Genomic DNA, 18,010 nt, shown 5'->3' with positions numbered 1-18,010 from the left:
CAAAACAGAGATGGAGAGTAAGTCTTGGTTTTGGTAGTTTTATTAAATAAGATTTTTCCACCGCAGCTCAGTTCACAACAGTGTACTTGAATCATCTAAAGAAAACAAGGACGGGGAAGAAATATCCTGGAGAAATGTTCAAATCTTTTCTCCTCCAAGGTTACTATCACCCTGCCTGTCCACCACAATTTTGATTTCAACTATTCACTATGCTGGTCTGAAACACAGGATGCATCAGAAGCCAAGTAATGCTCAGCAAAAGTTCACCAAAATTGTGAAAGCAAACATTAAATAATAAACGTTTTCAGTTAACAGTAAAATATCTTTAAAGGATCATCTCTAGCCTTTCTTTCTGCAGGATCCACCCACTTTAAAATCCTTTGGTAAATTCCCAGGTCTACCCTAATTGAATGGTCCCTCTCTCTCTGCTCAAGCAGTTCTTAACCCTTTGGAGTGGGGATGGGGGTAAGGGGACATCACAGCAAATATGGACCCTTACCAAAGAAAATTATTCACAACTGCAAAATTCTACACACATTTCCAAAGACTTCCAGAATCGCACGGCCATTACCCCCACAGCCTCCCTAAGAATCCCAGAGTGGCGTGCTTCTCAATGGCCTCTGCGGAGCACCCCCAGCCCCCAAGCCACAGCCCCCGGCTCGACCCCGAAGAGACTAGAGTTCCTGCTCTCACACAGCGGATTCCGTAACTGAGCTTTGTCTCCTCGCCCAACTCCCTTCACCCCGGCAAGGTCACTACCGCCAACTACCCCTTTAAGCCGAGCCATCACGGTAGGAGTTCGTAACAGCCACAGAACTTGCCTGTCATAGGATATATCTTGTCCCCTCGGCCCCACCTACCCTCCCCATTTCGGCAAGTTACGTCTTTACCACTAGCCCATTCTACAGAAATAGCTGCCGCCGCCACCCTCCGGCGCGCCCCGGCCCCGCCGCTCCGCCTCCAGCGCCCCCAGGCCCATTTCCCGCAGACCCTCCCCGGGCCGCCTTCCCCTGCTCTACCCTAGGCGCTCCCTCTCCCTCGCAGCCACACCGTGGCTGCACTCGCCGTCCTCTCTTCCGGCCGCTACCACCCCGGCCCCCTAGAACCCCAGCCTCCCGCGCCCGCAGCCGCGTTGCTGCCTCCCCCACCTCCGCACCCCCACTTGGCCCGGCCTCCTCGCCTTCCTCCCGGCTCCTCCCCTCGGGACACCTGTGTCGTCCCACCCCCTCCACCACACACGCACCCCCCACCCCAATTCCTTCGCCTCCCGGTCCTCCCTCCCCCGCCGGTCTCCCTTCCCCGCTGCTGCCCCGAGAGAGCCCGAGGTGGGAGGGAAGGCGCGGGGGAGGGGAGGCCGCGAAGGGGGCCGCTCTTCTCCGGGTTCCCCGTGCTGCGGAACTGCAGGGCTCCCCAGCGCCCTCTGCCTTCTTCGCCGGCGGGGCGGAAGTCGGGGTCTCCCGGGCGCCCCCGATGAGGGTATTTACCTTCTTGCCGGGGACACTTTGCAGACGGCTCCAACATTGGCAAACACTACAGAGAACTGACCCCGCTCGGCCGCCGCCGGCTTCCACCCCTAGGGCTCCCCGCCCCCCGCCTCCGCCCGCCTCCGCCCGCCTCCCGGGCGCTCCCGCCGCGCCCTCCCGCGCTCGCGCCGCGCGCCCCCGCCTGCGCAGCCGCTCCCGCGCCCCAGCACGCCCGGCCGGCGCGCGCGCCCGGCACCGGCTCTACCTCCACTCCGCCTCCCGCCGGCCCGCGACCAAGCGCGGCCATTGTTCGCGACGCAGCTCCCGCCCCCTGGCGGCTGCCGGGCCCCAGCAGCTGCAGGCTCTGCGGGGCTAGCGGCGGCGAGCTGGGCCCCTGGGCGAGGGCCATTCCCGGGGGGCTTGGGCACGCGGGCGAGCGACTGCGCAAGGAGCGCGCCCGGTCCGCAGTCTCCTCGTCCCCGGCGCGACTCCCCTCCGCTTCGTCTGCCAAGGGTGGGCCTGGGGCAGCCCCTTCCACACCTGCAACTCGGCAACTTCCTTCCCCGCCCGACTGACCGTCTGCTCTTTCTGGTCCGCACCCTGTGCTCTGATTCCCCGCTCGTACCTTTCCCAGGCTCTCTGGCTGCCCCTCTGTGCTGTGCAGGGGACGCGCGACCATCCCGCGTCTGCTCCGGCCGCCGCTGTGCGACGCACGGTTTAGCGGATCTTGCACCTTTCTAGACGGGGGAGGGGGCGGGGAGGAGGTTGCTTCACCGTCTCGCCCAGCAACACCAGGGATCCGTGATCACCTGCTCGCCAAGACCCGCGGCGTGGCCAGACCTCCTCTTCTACCGAAAATATTAGTCACATGAAAAAGAATCATTGGAGCCAAAAATGAGAACCATTGAAAACAATGCCCTGAATCCTAGATTTATGAGGCAAGAGTGCCAGAAAACAGAAATTACGTCTTGATGCGTCCTGGTTTTGATGTGGATTACTTTTGTCTAGATAACTTCAACCCAGTCAAGCTCGATGAAACTGAACACTTCGTTTAGTAACCGGCACCAAAAATAATCTGACAAAGAAATTTCGAAATAGAACTATTAGTGTGTTTTCACAAACTTACTCGTTTGCAACGTTATTTCTAGGGTTTCTTCCCAGTGTCACTTCTCTGACTGAGAAATGTCTCCCAGGCCGGTGATTTCAGTCATCATCTAAAACCAATCTCATGTCTGCACCTGGGAAGGTAGTGTGTGTCCTGGTTAACAGCAAGGGCGCCAGAGTCAGATAACCAAGGCTGGATATCCGCTTGCTAACTGGGGAGGAGACCACGGGCATGTTACTTATCCTGTGCATCAAGAGGAGACTACATGTGATAGATAGTTCGTATTTAAATGTGACAATACATATGAAGCCCTTTAAATAGGACCGGGCATGTAGTACCTCTCCTGGTACAATGTTAGCTACGGCTATATTTTTCCTCCCAGAACTCTTTCCTATGCTCCTTTTTCTCCCTTTTCACCTCTGCCAGTTCCCTCGGATTTAACATGTTGCATCCTCCCTAAATTTGCTGTGCTCCTTCTAGCGGCTTACGCACCCAGTCAGCATTCTAATACAGTCATGCCTTACCTAGCCGCAAGGATATGTTCTGAGGAACGTGTCATTAAGCGATTTTTGTTGTTTTGCGCACATCATAGCGTGTTCTTACGCAAACCTAGGTAGTCTAGCCAACTACTCGCTTTGGCTATATGGTATATAGCTATTGCGCCTAGGCTGCAAACCTGTACAGTGTGTTACTGTACTAATACTGTAGGCAATTGCAACACAAGGGTATTTGTACCTAAACATAGAAAACCTACAGTAAAAGAACTATATAATCTTTTTTTTTTTTTTTTGAGACGGAGTCTCGCTCTGTCACCCAGGCTGGAATGCAGTAGCACAATCTCAGCTCACTGCAACCTCCACCTCCCGAGTTCAAGCAATTCTCCTGCCTCAGCCTCCCTGGTAGCTGGGATTACAGGCACATGCCACCACGTCCAGCTAATTTTTGTATTTTTAGTAGAGACGGGGTTTGACCATGTTGGCCACGCTGGTCTCGAACTCTTTACCTCAAGTGATTCCCCACCGCACCCCCCCGCCACCTCGGCCTCCCAAAGTGCTGGCATTACAGGTGCCCGGCTTAAAGAACTGTATAATCTTATGGGACCACCGTTGTATATGCAGTCCACCTGTCCATCATTGACCGAAAGAAGTTGACCAGAAACTGTTGAATATTTTGAATGAATACCTTACTTTCCCACCAGCCGTACCAAGGGTCAAGCTGCCTACCTCTGTGTCTTTCCATAGGCTATTCTCTCTCCCTTCAGGCTACCCTTCTCTCGCCTGGTGAACAAATAATCTTTCACGGCATTCAAAAATCACCTTCTTGGCCGGGTGTGGCGGCTCACACCTGTAACCTCAGCACTTCGGGAGGCCGAAGGGGGCAGACCACGAGGTCACGAGTTTGAGACCAGCCTGGCCAACATGGCCATCTTGCCCAGGCTGGTCTCGAACTCCTGACTTCAGGTGATACGCTAGCCTCCCAAAGTGCTGGGATTATAGATGTGAGCCACCACAGCCGGCTGGCCCACTGCTCTTTAAATGTTCATTATTTTCAACTCCTATACAAATATTTTATTTTAAAGTAAATCAAAATGATTGTACTCTACTAAAAATACAAAAATTAGCTGGGCGTGGTGGCGCACACCTGTAATCCCAGCTATCTGGGAGGCTGAGGCAGGAGAATTGCTTGAACTCGGGAGGCAGAGGTTGTAGTGAGCTGAGATCGTGCCACTGCACTCTAGCCTGGGCGGCAGAGCAAGACTCCAACTCAAGAAAAAAAAGAAAAAAAATCACCTCCTTGAGAGGCATTCTCTAACACTCCTCTGAGTAGGCCAGTGCTCTTCTCTTGTACCTCTCTTCTCTGATATTGTAGGTATGTTAGAATTTTTTTTTTTAGCCTGTCTGTATCTACCAAACATTGCATTGTTGAAGGGCAGGCTCTGTGTCTCATGCATATCTGTAGTCCCAGCATCCAACAGCAAGTAGGTGGACAGTAAATCCTTTGGTATAAATGGATGAGTTTATACTTTTGGAAAGAACTCTGAAGTGGTCAGATTTCATTCTCTTTGATTCAGATCCTTAAAGTTAATTGAAAACTTTATCCCTCCCGTAACTGTTCCTCATAACTGATTTTCAGTCATTGGTAAACCCCAAATAGAATGAATTTTTCTAAGTCACAATTATCAGAAAGGAAATTGTTTTTTAATTGAATCAGCACTTTCAGTTGCTCAAGGTATATAGCATCAGTACATGAAATCACCTGAGTGACATGGAAATCCACACATCACTCTACAATCATTTTGATTTACTTTAAAATAAAATATTTGTATAGGAGTTGAAAATAATGAACATTTAAAGAGCAGTGGGCCAGCCGGCTGTGGTGGCTCACGTCTATAATCCCAGCACTTTGGGAGGCTAGCGTATCACCTGAAGTCAGGAGTTCGAGACCAGCCTGGGCAAAATGGCAAAAACCCCATCTCTACTAAAATTAGAAAAACTACCTGGGCGTGGTGGTGCGTGCTTGTAGTCCCAGCTACTCAGGAGGCTGAGGTGGGAGGATCACTTGAGCCTGGGAGGCAGAGGTTGGAGTGAGCTGAGATCACACTACTGCACTCCAGCCAGGGCCACAAAGAAAGACCCTGTATCAAAAAATATAAATAAATAAAGAACAGTGGGCCTATTAATAGGCAGCTGATTAAAGCAAATGAGGCCAGGCGCAGTGGCTCATGCCTGTAATCCCAGCACTTTGAAAAGCCAAAGCAGGAGGATCTCTTGAAACCAGGGGTCTGAAACCAGCGTGGGCAGTAAAGTGAGACCCCACCTCCATTTAACTAAAAATAAATTTAAAATTAATTTTTTTTAAAAAAAGCATCTGATTTATCGACACATTTTTACCAGTCACCATTGCAGTGAAATGTTCAAGCATCAGGAAAAAGATAATGCTTTCAAATTCACCATTATCGGATTTGAGCAGTTTGAATGGGACAGATTCCAGAATCACAAACTCCAGTTTCCTTCTATGTCCTCTTCTTTCTTATATCTTATATTATGATGCCCTTTTCTTGACATTTATTTTCCTGTAAAATTCATCTAGCCCCCAGCACCCACCATAGACGTTACCCTCCTTTATTGATGATATCTGAATTTTTTTAAATTTTTTTTTGAGACAGAGTTCTTGCTCTCGCCCAGGTTAGAGTGCAGTGGTACAATCTTGGTTCACTGCAACCTCTGCCTGCAGGGTGCAAGCGATTCTCATGCCTCAGCCTTCTGAGTAGCTGGGATTACAGGCATGTGCCATCAGGCCTGGCTAATTTTTGTATTTTTGGTAGAGACAGTTTGTTTTGCCATGTTGCCCAGACTGGTCTTGAACTCCGGGCCTCAAGTTATCTGCCCTCCTCGGCCTCCCAAAGTGCTGGCATTACAGGAATGAGCCACTGCATGGCCCTGAATTTATTTTTATCACTACACACTATTTATGTGTTTCTTCTACTATATCTTAAGCTCCTTGAAGGCAACAACAATGACTTTCTCTTCTTTGTTTCTCTGGGACTTAGCACAGTGCTCACTAAATGCTTGTCAAATGAAGGGATTAGCAAATTTGACCAACATTTACTGAATACCCACTATGGGCCAAGTACTATTCTTGGCCTAGGGATGTATAGCAATGAAAAAAATCTGCAAAATCTTTGTCCTCATGGAACTTACAGGGGAATGAATGAATAACAAATGCATGAAATAAGCACTTCCAAATACTGTACTTTATTAGAATAGCATTCTGAGGCCGGGCGCGGTGGCTCACGCCTGTAATCCCAGCACTTTAGGAGGCTGAGGCAGGCAGATCATGAGGTCAAGAGATCGAGACTGTCCTGGCCAACATGGTGAAACCCTGTCTCTACCAAAAATACAAAAGAATTAGCCAGGCGTGGTGGCACACGCCTGTAGTCCCAGCTACTTGGGAGGCTGAGGCAAGAGAATTGCTTGAACCCGTGAGGCGGAGTTTGCAGTGAGCTGAGATAGCTCCACTGCACTCCAGCCTGGGCAACAGAGTGAGACTCCGTCTCAAAAAAAAAAAAAACCATTTTGAAAATTCCCAATGTATTTATGTGTTCAGTAATAAAAGTATTGCTTGAAACTCAACTTGTTTTCATAATAATGTCAAAATAATTATTAAGGTATTAGCCACCTAAAACGCTGCTAAAAAACAGTAGAAATATATTTTACAAAGTGGGCTAGGTGCTGTGGCTTGTGCCTGTGACCCCAGCATTTTGAGAGACAGAGGCAGGAGGATCGCTTGAGGCCAGGAGTTCAAGACCAGCCTGGACAACATGGCCAAATCCTGTCTCTACAAAAAATAAAAAATTAGCCGAGTGTGGTGGTGCATTTCTGTAGTCCCTGCTACTTGGGAGGCTGAGGTGGGAGGCCCACTTGAGCCTGGGATGTCAAGGCTGCAGTGAACTGTGATGGTACCACTGCACTCCAGCCTGGGTGATAGAGCGAGACTCTGTCTCTAAAGAATAAAATTAAATTAAAAACAAAAATAAATAAAAAGAATAAAAAGAAAAATTTGCCGAGCATGATGGTGCACACCTGTAGTTCCAGCTACTCGGGCTGAGGTGGGAGGGTCTCTTGAGCCCAGGAGTTGAAGGCTGCAGTGAGTCATGATCATGCCACTGCGCTCCAGCCTCAGAGTAAGGCCCTATCTCAAAAAAATAAATAAGTAAATAATAGGGACCCAATTATGCTTGTAATGACTTTTCTTTTTTCTCTGTAACTATCATCTTGTCTCTGAATTTTTTTTTCTTGGGAATATTCGCATTTTCCACCATGCCAGAAATTTGGTTGTCAGCCAGTCTATCTAGTATTTTGATTCTAATTTTTTCCTTAAATTTGTAATGGCATCATTTAAGTCTTGATTTCATTCTTAATTAAAATACAAGACAAGATAGCTTTACAGTCTGCCCTTTCAACTCAATCTGTGTTTTATCATCTGTAAGTTGAAGGTTTTTTAACAGAATATACAGATTCTACAAACCTTGGCATGTCCTTGTCAGGTAGCCTGTTTGAAGAGACGTCAGCTGCCACGTCAATGAGTCAGGGCTTTCATGACTAAGTCATCCTGGGACCCCATGGAGAGCTCTAGTGGGGAGGAGAGTGAGGACTGGGACAAGCCCATAGAGGTTCCCATCCTCTCTGTGCATCCAGTGGTCACCAACAAGATAAAAGTGAACCAATTGCAGCCACAGTGGGGAGCCCCCAAGAATTGCCCCCACCTGAAAGACTGCAGCACACCACGATGTGGGATTACACTACTGTGGAATTGGTGGAGCTGGGAAATAGGTTCAGACACAAGGGGAGCATCAGTAGCGGGGTGGCTGCTCCATCTAGGAGTTGTGGAGATGGAGGAAGGTATTATACTCCTGAGACTCAGGATGAGTAAAATGGCATCCATTAGAAAACCCGTCAGAAAAATATGTTACATTTTTCTGTAGTGCAAAGCCTTCATAGAAATAGTCTTCTGTTCCATGAGGTATTTTTCTTCTAACTTGAGTTCTTCCTTTATCTTTTGAATACAGTGTTCCATTTATTTGTTTATTTAGCTAAAATAGTGGCATAATTTTTTTATTTTTATTTTTTTTTTGAGATGGAGTCTCGCTGTGTCACCCAGGCTGGAGTGCAGAGGTACGATCTCGGCTCACTGCAAGCTCCGCCTCCCAGGTTCACGCCATTCTCCTGCCTCAGCCTCCCCAGTAGCTTGGGACTACAGGCGCCTGCCACCACGCCCGGCTAATTTTTTTGTATTTTTAGTTTCACAGTGTTAGCCAGGAAGGTCTTGATCTCCTGACCTTGTAATCCGCCCGAATAATGGCATAATTTTAACATAATTTATTCTTATTTTGTTCATATTTAATCTGGGAAACTGTACCCAGATCCTCTATTAGCTTAGCTTTGCCCAGTCTAATGGGCTTCTGGAGAAAATAAGATTTTATTTCATTAGTTTTTAGGAGTGGGAAAGGGTCTAGAACCTGGTTTTATTCCACCCTCTTTACCTTAAATATCTAATACTTTTCTTTGAACTATACAAATATATTATATATGTAACAAAACCTAGAAGTGTAACTTGTTAATTATTATTTGAATGTCCTTGCAGTGGAAATAAATTTGTGACATCTCTGCACACAAGAGAAGGAGAAGGGGGCTAGGGGAGAAGGGAAAGATGGCAAGTATTGCTTTTTAAACAAGTACAATGACTTCTTTAAACACTTCTTAATTGTGACTGTTTTGACAGACATCATCTTAGCAATCACTTCATCTTTCCTTTCCAATCACTTTTCCAAAAGACTTCATTATAAACTTCATAAAACATTGTTTTTCTCTTGCCAATTATAAAGGAGGAAAAAAACTAAAAATTTCAGCTATGTATACCTGTATTGAAGAGGAACAATTCCAGAATTCCAGGAACTGAGGATAAAGGGGCAGGCAAGTAGATTGGCCACACACAATGGCAGTGATACAGAGAAACTACAGACAATATCTGAACAATTTTCTGTAGTCTCTCTGTATCACTGCCATTGTGTGTGGCCAATCTATTAATATTTATCTGTCCCTTCATCCCAAGTTCCTGGAATTGTTGCTTCTCATTCTTTCTTTTCTTGGCTAATTGTCAATGGCATTCTGAATTTGAGACATATTGCAGTGTAATATGGCACCCCAAAATGTAGCAGCTTCAAGCAACAATTTATTTAGTTCAGGCAGGGCTCAGTATCTTGTCTCTGCCCCATGCAGTATCAGCTAAGGGCACCTCTAAGGCTGGGAGCCCAAATCATGTAAGGACTCACTCGTCTATAGTTGATGATGGTTTTCCACTGGGACCGCAGCTGGGGCTGTCAACCAGAACACCCACATGTGGCTTTTCTATGTATCTGCAGATGATGCTGGGGTAGGGCTGAGAGAGGAAGGAACAAACCCTGAGTTTGGCCCCCTCACAGCATGGTGGCTGGGTTCCAAGAAACCAGAAGTAAAAGTCACTACTTTCTTAAAGCGTGGCCCAGAATTCAAATATGCTTTGAATTCTGCCCATATTCTACTGGTCAAATCACACAGTCCAGATTCAAGGGGAGGGCACCTGATCCTTTCTTTCCGTGGAAGGCACGTCAGAGGATCTTAGAATCACATTTAAAACTCCACACATTTTCCTGTAATCCCAGCACTTTGGGAGGCCAAGGCAGGCAGATCATTTGAGGTCAGGAGTTCGTGACCAGCCTGGCCCACATGGTGAAACCCCATCTCTACTAATAACACAAAAATTAGCTGGCTGTGGTAGCAGACGCCTGTAATCCCAGCTACTCAGGAGGCTGAGGCAGAAGAATCGCTTGAATCCGGGAGGCAGAGGTTGCAGTGCACGGAGATCATGCCACAGCACGCCAGCCTGGGTGACAGAGTGAAACTGTGTCTGAAAAACAAAAACAAAAAAAAACAAAAAATACCTCCACACATTCTCTGAAACATATCACCTTGTCTTTTCACCATATTGCTCCTATGTTAATATAAAGGTGACATAGAAAATTTCCTTCCATTGGTACCTACGCGTGTCTGCATGAATCATCTCAGCTGGCTTAATTCATTTAACACCTTTCTTGTGCTGAAGACAGATAGGCACACCTGCACTGCAGAGATTACAAACACCAGATTGAAGTGGAACAGGCCTTACTAGTCTTTTCTAGTCTATTCTCCTTCCCAGGTCAAGGGGGATGCTTTAGGCAAGTTAAAACAGTCAGTAGTTGCGGTAGCAGCTGAGATGAAGGAAATAAGTTGGAAGCTGGAGGAAACTCCCAGGCAGTAACATGCAATATGTAACATTTAGTCATGGCCTGTTTCTGGGACATGCTGTAGCTGGAAGTGGGCCATGATCTCAGTGGGGAAATGGCCTAGGGAGGGACCAATGGAAGGCTGTCTGACAAGGTCAGGCCAGGCTACTAGTGTCAGAGTGCTCAGTACCCAGAGCAGGGTTTGTTCCTTCCTCTGCCAGCCCTACCCCAGCATCACCTGCAGGCCTGAGCCCTTCATTCATTTTCTCATTGAACAAACATGCCTGCCAGTGGCAGTGCGGCCTGCTGGTATGTTCAGATATTGTCTCTAGTCTCTCTGTATCACTGCCACTGTGTGTAGCCAATCTACTTGTCTGCCCCTTCATCAAAGTTCCTGGAATTGTTGCTTTCTGCATCCTGTTGACTGCTCTCCAACACACACACACACACACACACACACACACACACACACCACATACCATTTCTTTTTTCCTTTTCTTTTTTTTTTTTTTTTTGAGACAGAGTCTTGCTCTGTCACCCAGACTGGAGTGCAGTGGTGCAGCCTCGGCTCACTGCAACCTACACCTCCCAGGTTCAAGCAGTTCTCCTCCCTCTGCCTCCCAAGTAGCTGGGATTACAGGTGCCCGCCACCACACCCAGCTAATTTTTGTATTTTTAGTAGAGACTGGGTTTCACCATGTTGGCCAGGCTGGTCTCGAACTCCTGACCTCGTGATCCACCCACCTCAGCCTCCCAAAGTGCTGAGATTACAGGAGTGAGCCACTGTGCCCGGCCTCTCTTTTTTCTTTTCAACTTTTATTTTAGAATCGGGGGTATACATACAGGTCTGTTACAAAGGTATATCACACACACACACCATTTTTAAAGATCTAATATACAACTTTCTCCTATCTAGGACCTGCCGGCCTCTATGCCTAGGGCTGAACCCAGCCTGCTCTCTTCCTCTCCTCTAAGGATATCATCACTTCAGTGTTGTCCCAGACATCCATGAACAATAAAACCACAGCTACCTCAAGTCTTGTATGTTGACCCATTCTTTTCCTTTCCTCCTCTACTCCAGCTTTAACCACCAACCTTTGCTTAGTTTGAATTGAGTTTATGATACCTCCTCAGAGTTGTTCTAACCTTTTGGGGACCTCTGCTCCTAGCTCCCTAATTTGCTTGGAACTGCACTAAGAAGTATACCCTTGACTTTTCCAAAGTCACTCTGGCCAGATCACCACTATGTTATACAGTGTGTTTGTGAAAATTTTTTTAAAAGTACCTCTCTAGGTAGTCACAGATCTTTAGGTACAAGTGTTGCTGAGTAAGCCTCACCTTTGTGCCTAGAGAAAAGGAGTGAGCAGAACATGCACAGTCTACGGTATTTTGTTTTGTTTTGAGACAGGGTCTTGCTCTGTTGCCCAGACTGGAATGCAGTTGCACGAACACAGCTCAATGCAGCCTCAACCTCCTGGGCTCAAGCAGTCCTCCCACCTCAGCCTCCTGCATAGCTGGGACCACAGGTGCATGCCACCACACCCAGCTAATTTTTTTTTTTTTTTTTTTTTTAGTTGAGACAGGGTCTTGTCATGTTGCCCGGGCTGGTCTTAAACTCTTGAGCTCAAGTGATCTACCCACCTCAGCCACTCAAAGTGCTGGGATTACAGGCATGAGCCACTGCGCCCAGCCAGTCTAAGGTATTTTGTTATAGCAGCCCAAATTTACTAAGACAGAGCCCCTTTGCTGGGGCTTTTGTGAACAGACAACCCAGAACACTACGCATATTGTCTTTGGGCCGTCAAGCTCAGTCAATTCCCTTAAGCTAGTTGGTAGCTTTCTCAATACCCTTACCTTAGAAATGGTCTAGAGGCTGGACACAGTGGCTCATGCTTATAATCCCAGCACTTTGGGAGGCCAAGGAGGGAGGACCACACGAGCCCAGGAGTTTGAGACCAGCCTGGGCGACATAGCGAGACCTCATCTCTACTAAATTAAAAAAAAAAAATTAGCCCATTGTGGTGGTGCATGCCTGTAGTCCTAGCTACTTGGGGACTGAGGCAGGAAGATTGCTGGAGCCCGGGAAGTTGAGGCTGCAGTGAGCCCTGATCGTGCCGCTGCAGTCCAGCCTGAACAATAGAGCAACCCTGTCTCCAAAAAGGGAAAATAGAAATGGTCTAGTCTTTTCTGTTTCACTCCCATGTTGGTGCCACTTTTCCACTTCTTCCAGTGAGTGTCTGTCTCCCACTTCTTATAAGGAATTAGAATACTCGTCACTAGATCCTATCAGGTCACAATTTTCCCAGTACTTCCTTTAGAGATAGGGTCAATGAATACTGTCAGAATTATCCTTGGATCCTCTAAAATGAGAACACAAAGCCAGAACCAGTCTAAAGACAGGGCTAGCAATATTAAGCATGGAAAATTTTAACCTATGGATTCCCAAATTCTAGATCATAAGCAGGACTGATCCAGAACATCATGTAGCATAATTCCATGGAATCATTACACTGAACATTAATAGATGTTATGTCAGTAAAGAATTCTTTAATTAAATACATCCAAGAAGCTGTGAATTCAACAAAGTTAAAGAAGCTTGGCCTGGTGCAGTGGCTTATGCCTGTAATCCCAACATGTTGGGAAGCTGAGGAGAGAGGATCCTTTGGGCCCAGGAGTTAGAGATCAGCCTGAGCAACAGAATAACACCCCATCTCTACAAAAAATTTAAAAATTAGCTGGGCATGGTAGCACATGCCTGCAATCCCGGCTACTCGGAAGGCTGAGGTGGGAGGGTTGCTTGGGCCCAGGAGTTGGAGGTTGCAGTGCACCACTGCACTTCAGCCTGTGTGACAGTAACACCTTGTCTTTATGAAAATAAAATAAGAAGTTTTTTTTTTTATTGCAGAACTTCTCAAAATCTTCTGCCAATATAAGTGAAGTTTGCAAGAAAGGGATTGGATCTGTTCTATACCCCAGGCCCATTTGACCGTAGGAACTTTTTGGCAGGAAGCACATCAGTGGAGCACATTTTGGGAAACACAAAGGCACAGTTGGAGATCAAGCAGAAGGGTTCTACCTAGGGTAGAACAGAAGTCTCTGATGTTCAGCTAAGAATGGGAAGATTTCTGGTAAAATAAAAAAGATCATTACATTGCTGATTTTGCCCTCCATCTTTAACCATCAATTGACTTTTATAGGCTTTCTCTCTGTTCTCTAGTAGCTCTACTTTCTTAATTTTGAGCTTTAAAATGTCATCTTGGACTATTGATGGTCCGCTCAAGATGTACAACACCAACTCTGGAGGCAGGTGGTCACCAACCTTTCATTAGAAATTAAACAGTCAAGACAAGTAGAAGACATGACAATGTCTGCAAACATAGATTTCAATGCTTTAAAGCAGAAGTCAGCCGGGCATGGTGACTCAGGCCTGTAATTCCAGCACTTTGGGAGGCCGAGGCAGGTGGATCACGAGGTCAGGAGTTCTAGACCAGCCTGGCCAACATAGTGAAACCCCGTCTCTACTAAAAATACAAAAATTATCCGGGCGTGATAGTGCGCGCCTGTAGTCCCAGCTACTCAGGAGGCTGAGGCAGGAACTCACTTGAACCGGGGAGGTGGAGGTTGCAGCAAGCCAAGATCTCACCACTGCACACCAGCCTGGGTGACAGTGCAAGACTCTATCAAAAAAAAAAAAAAAAAAAAGCAGAGGTCACAAAAATAAATAAATAAATAAATAAAAAAGCAGAGGTCAGTGAATCAAATCTGGTCTGCTGCCTGTTTTAGTAAATAAAGGGCTTTTGAAATATAGCTATGCTCTTTCATTTACACATTGCCCATGCTGGTTTTATAAATCTGCAGAATTGAGTACTAATAGAGAATCGAGGGCCCCACCAAAACAAAAATACTTACTATAGAGCTCTTTATAGAAAAGTTTGCCAGCCCCTACTTACAAGAGAAAATAGGCCAGGCGTGGTGGCTCACACCTGTAATCCCAGCACTTTGGGAGGCTGAGGCGGACGGATCATTTGAGGTCAGGAGTTTGAGACCAGTCTGGCCAACATGGTGAAACCCCGTCTCTACGAAAAATGCAAAAATTAGCCAGGCATGGTGGCACGCACCTTTAATCCCAGCTACTCGGGAGGCTGAGGTTGGAGAATCACTTGAACCCAGAAGGCAGAGGTTGCAGTGAGCGGAGATGGTGCCACTGTACTCCAGGCTGGGCAACACAGCAAGACTCCATCTCAAAAAAAAAAAAAGAAAATGAAAGGTGATGTTAGTTCAAAACTCAATATGTGTCCTTTTCAAAGTCATATTTCAAGGAGTTTTGGTAAGTTTAAAATAATGCAATTAATGATATTATGTGTACTGTAGCCATTTCTGTGTAATCTGAAGCATTTCCTTTCTCTTTTCTTGGATAGCTCCTCTTCCATATATAAACCTCTCTCCTAAATTTGAAAGGCATATGGAAATCACTTTTTCAAATTGGTACTTCTGGCTTAAAATGGCAGACTGAACACATCCATTTATCTCTCCTCCCTCCAAAGTCTTATTATAATGAAGTGAAGAATTTAAAAGCCATATGCCCACAAAGACAAATAGAAGAAACAAAGTGCATGGAGAAATAATAACTAACTTAATGAGTCTAGGAAGCGGAAGCCTCACTAACCAATATAAAATGAGCTGATTTTACAAGAAGAATCTCGGGAAAGCTCAGGAACGAAGGCACCAGATAGTGTTTAGAGGAGATAAGGCATTAGGCTTATAGCATAACTGAGGGAAAAATCTGTATAAGGAACCATTAAATTAGTTTCCACCCCCACAGCAAACAACAACTCTCTTGTCTCAGCCTCCCAAGCAGATAGGAGGTTTATTTTCTGGTGAAACTGACCCTGGAAAGAGGCCCAGGGCTCACAAACACGAGGCAGAGAGCCGGCGGCAAAGGTAAAAGGCCGACGACAACGGACTTGGTCCAGGTGAACCCACCTGACACGCACACGAAAACTTCCCTTGCCCTCCCCGGCTACTCGTTGTCCACTGAAATTCATTCTCCTGACTTCCACGACAATTGAGTTGTAGCTAGGCAGGTAGGATGTCAGGTTGGGAGCACACAGCCAGCTCACTGCAGGTAAGTGTGACCACACAAGGAAGCTCTACCGGAGGAATGGACACAAACACATTCTTGCTCCTCAACTGCTCCTTACTACTCTTTTCTCTGGCTTAAGCATACGCTAGCCTGAGGCCCTGTTTGTACCACAAAAAGGACAATGCCCTAGGGCAGCGTTTCTTTTCTTTTTCTTTTCTTCCTTTTTTTTTTTTTTTTTTTTGAGACAGGGTCTCACTCTTTCTCCCTGGCTGTAGAGGTGTGATCTCAGCTCTCTGCCTTGATCTCCTGGGCTCATGTGATTCTCCCACCTCAGTCTCATGAGTAGCTGGGATCACAGGCATGTGCCACCATGCCCAGCTAAGCTTTTGTATTTTTAGTAGAGACAGGGTTTCATCATGTTGCCCAGGCTGGCCTCAAACTCCTGACCTCAGGTGATCCACCCACCTCGGGCTTCCAAAGTTCTGGGATTACAGGCGTGAGCCACAGCGTCCACCTAATTTTTGGATTTTTAGTAGAGACAGAGTTTCGCCATGTTGCTCAGGCTGGCCTCAAACTCCTGACCTCAAGCAATCCACCTGCCTCAGCCTCCCAAAGTTCTGGAATTACAGACGTGAGCCACCACGCCTGGCCTTTTTCTTTTTTTAAAAAAACTACTTTTGTAACAAATTAAGGAGCTTCTTTCTGAGGTGATGAAATGATCTGGAGTTAGGTTGTGGTGATGGTTGCACAGCATACTATAACGCACTGCACTGTACACTTCAAAAGGGTGAATTGTATGGTATGTGAATTACTGTATCCCAATTTTTAAAATACATGGAGATAAGTATCAGTAGCCATAACTAAAATAGGTGAGAAGGACCAGTGCAGTGGCTCACGCCTGTAATCCTAGCACTTTGGGAGGCCAAGGTGGGCAGATCACTTGAGATCAGGAGTTTGAGACCACCCTGGCCAACATGGTGAAACCCTCTCTCTACTAAAAATACAAAAATTAGCCAGGCGTGGTGGCATGCGCCTGTGGCTCCAGCTACTTGGGAGGCTGAGGTGGGAAAATTGCTTGAACCCGCCCTGCATTCCAGCCTGGGCAACAGAGTGAGTCTCTGTCTCAAAAAAACACAAAAAACGAAAAAAAGAGAGAAAGCGGTAGCCTCTGGAAAGCTCAACTGGCACACAGGAAGAGATAGAGCTGATAACTCCTGCTTTTTCTTATGTCTTGTGTTTGACATTTTAAGCTACTTGCATACATTGCTTTGATAAAAATAAAACTTACTTTTAAAAATCACTGTGTCATAAGTCTCCCTAAGCCTCAATGGAGTCCAGAATTGAAATTAAAACAATGTTAGTTAATTATGTAACTCCTTTCCAAAAAATGACTTTTTACTTTTGGATAGTAATGGAATCTATTTTCCTGCCTGAACAATATTTTCTTGAATTTAAGATCTAGGAAAGCATTGGGAAAAGGAAGCACAGAAATAGAGGTGGCACTGGTTAAATTGAAGCCAAGAAGAATCTAAATTCAGGGAACAACTTAGGTTGAGCCAAGAGCTTTTTACTTATAAAACTGGTTAAACACTTATGCTTGAAAATGAAGTTGAGAAAAGGAAGGTATTAAATTGTAAAATATACTGACTTCCCAAATGAAGATACAAATATTCTGATTGAATATGAAATCAGAAATAAAGTACTTAGCAAGCACCCGAGAAGTTTGTCTTAAACTAACTGTACTGAAGTACTTTTTTTTTCAATCATGGACTGATACTTGTATAAAACACAATAAAAGTGAATTACCAGGTCAGGTGCAGTGGCTCACACATGTAATAGCACTTTGGGAGGCCAAGGCGGGCAAATCACCTGAGGTCAGGAGTTTGAGACCAGCCTGGCCAACATGGTGAAACCTTGTCTCTACGTAAAATACAAAAATTAGCCGGGCATGGTGGCGGTCACCTGTAATCCCAGCTACTCAGGAGGCTGAGACTAGAGAATCACTTAAACACAGCAGGTGGAGGTTGCAGTGAGCTGAGATCGCGCCACTGCACTCCAGCCTCGGTGACAAGAGTGAAACTCTGTCTCAAAAAAAAAAAAAAAAAAGAATTACCAGAAAAATGAAAACAAACAAACAAACAAACACATACAAACAATAAGGCTGAATTTTCATTCTTAGCTTAAACAGGTATAATATCACTCTGACAAATTGCTAAATATGTTTCTAAATATGCATTCTCAATTTTTATACTCATCTCTTCATAAACTGTTTGTTGTTTTTTAGGGACAGGGTCTTGTTAGGTTGTCCAGGCTGGTCTTGAACTCTTGCACTCAAAGGATCCTTCTACCTCAGCCCCCTAGGCATCTGGGACTACAGCACATACCACCATGCCCAGTCTTTATAAATTGCTAAAAAATAGTTCATATAGGCCGGGCGCAGTGGCTCACGCCTGTAATCCCAGCACTTTGGAAGGCTGAGGCAGGTGGATCTCCTGGGGTTGGGAGTTCGAGACCAGCCTGGCCAACATGATGAAACCCTGTCTCTACTAAAAAAAAAT

At 46.0% G+C, this 18,010-nt stretch overlaps 1 protein-coding gene across 18 annotated transcripts in view; it reads right to left on the bottom strand.

Annotated features, from left to right (window-relative positions):
* Nucleotides 1–2,193, bottom strand: part of STAU2 (staufen double-stranded RNA binding protein 2) — a 330,469-nt gene extending 328,276 nt beyond the window's left edge. For 3 of the 18 annotated variants that reach the window (XM_055349013.2, XM_019032509.3, XM_055349017.2), the window contains exon 1: nucleotides 2,089–2,174. Coding sequence is in view for 2 of the 18 variants with exons in the window: in XM_055349014.2 (XP_055204989.2) it covers nucleotides 2,089–2,142 (54 nt within the window). In the remaining 16 variants the exon portion in view is untranslated. Of the gene's footprint in view, nucleotides 1–1,019; nucleotides 1,089–1,484; nucleotides 1,618–2,088 lie in introns of those variants that run through there. The other 15 variants (XM_063709214.1, XM_063709211.1, XM_063709215.1 and 12 more) reach the window with 12 other exon arrangements.
* Nucleotides 2,194–18,010: the final 15,817 nt, after the last annotated feature.

Source organism: Gorilla gorilla, chromosome 7 (assembly GCF_029281585.2).
Source record: "Gorilla gorilla gorilla isolate KB3781 chromosome 7, NHGRI_mGorGor1-v2.1_pri, whole genome shotgun sequence".
Classification (NCBI taxonomy): Eukaryota; Metazoa; Chordata; class Mammalia; order Primates; family Hominidae; genus Gorilla; species Gorilla gorilla.
Note: the sequence above shows the minus strand (reverse complement) of the source record. Positions and strands in the feature narration are given on the sequence as shown.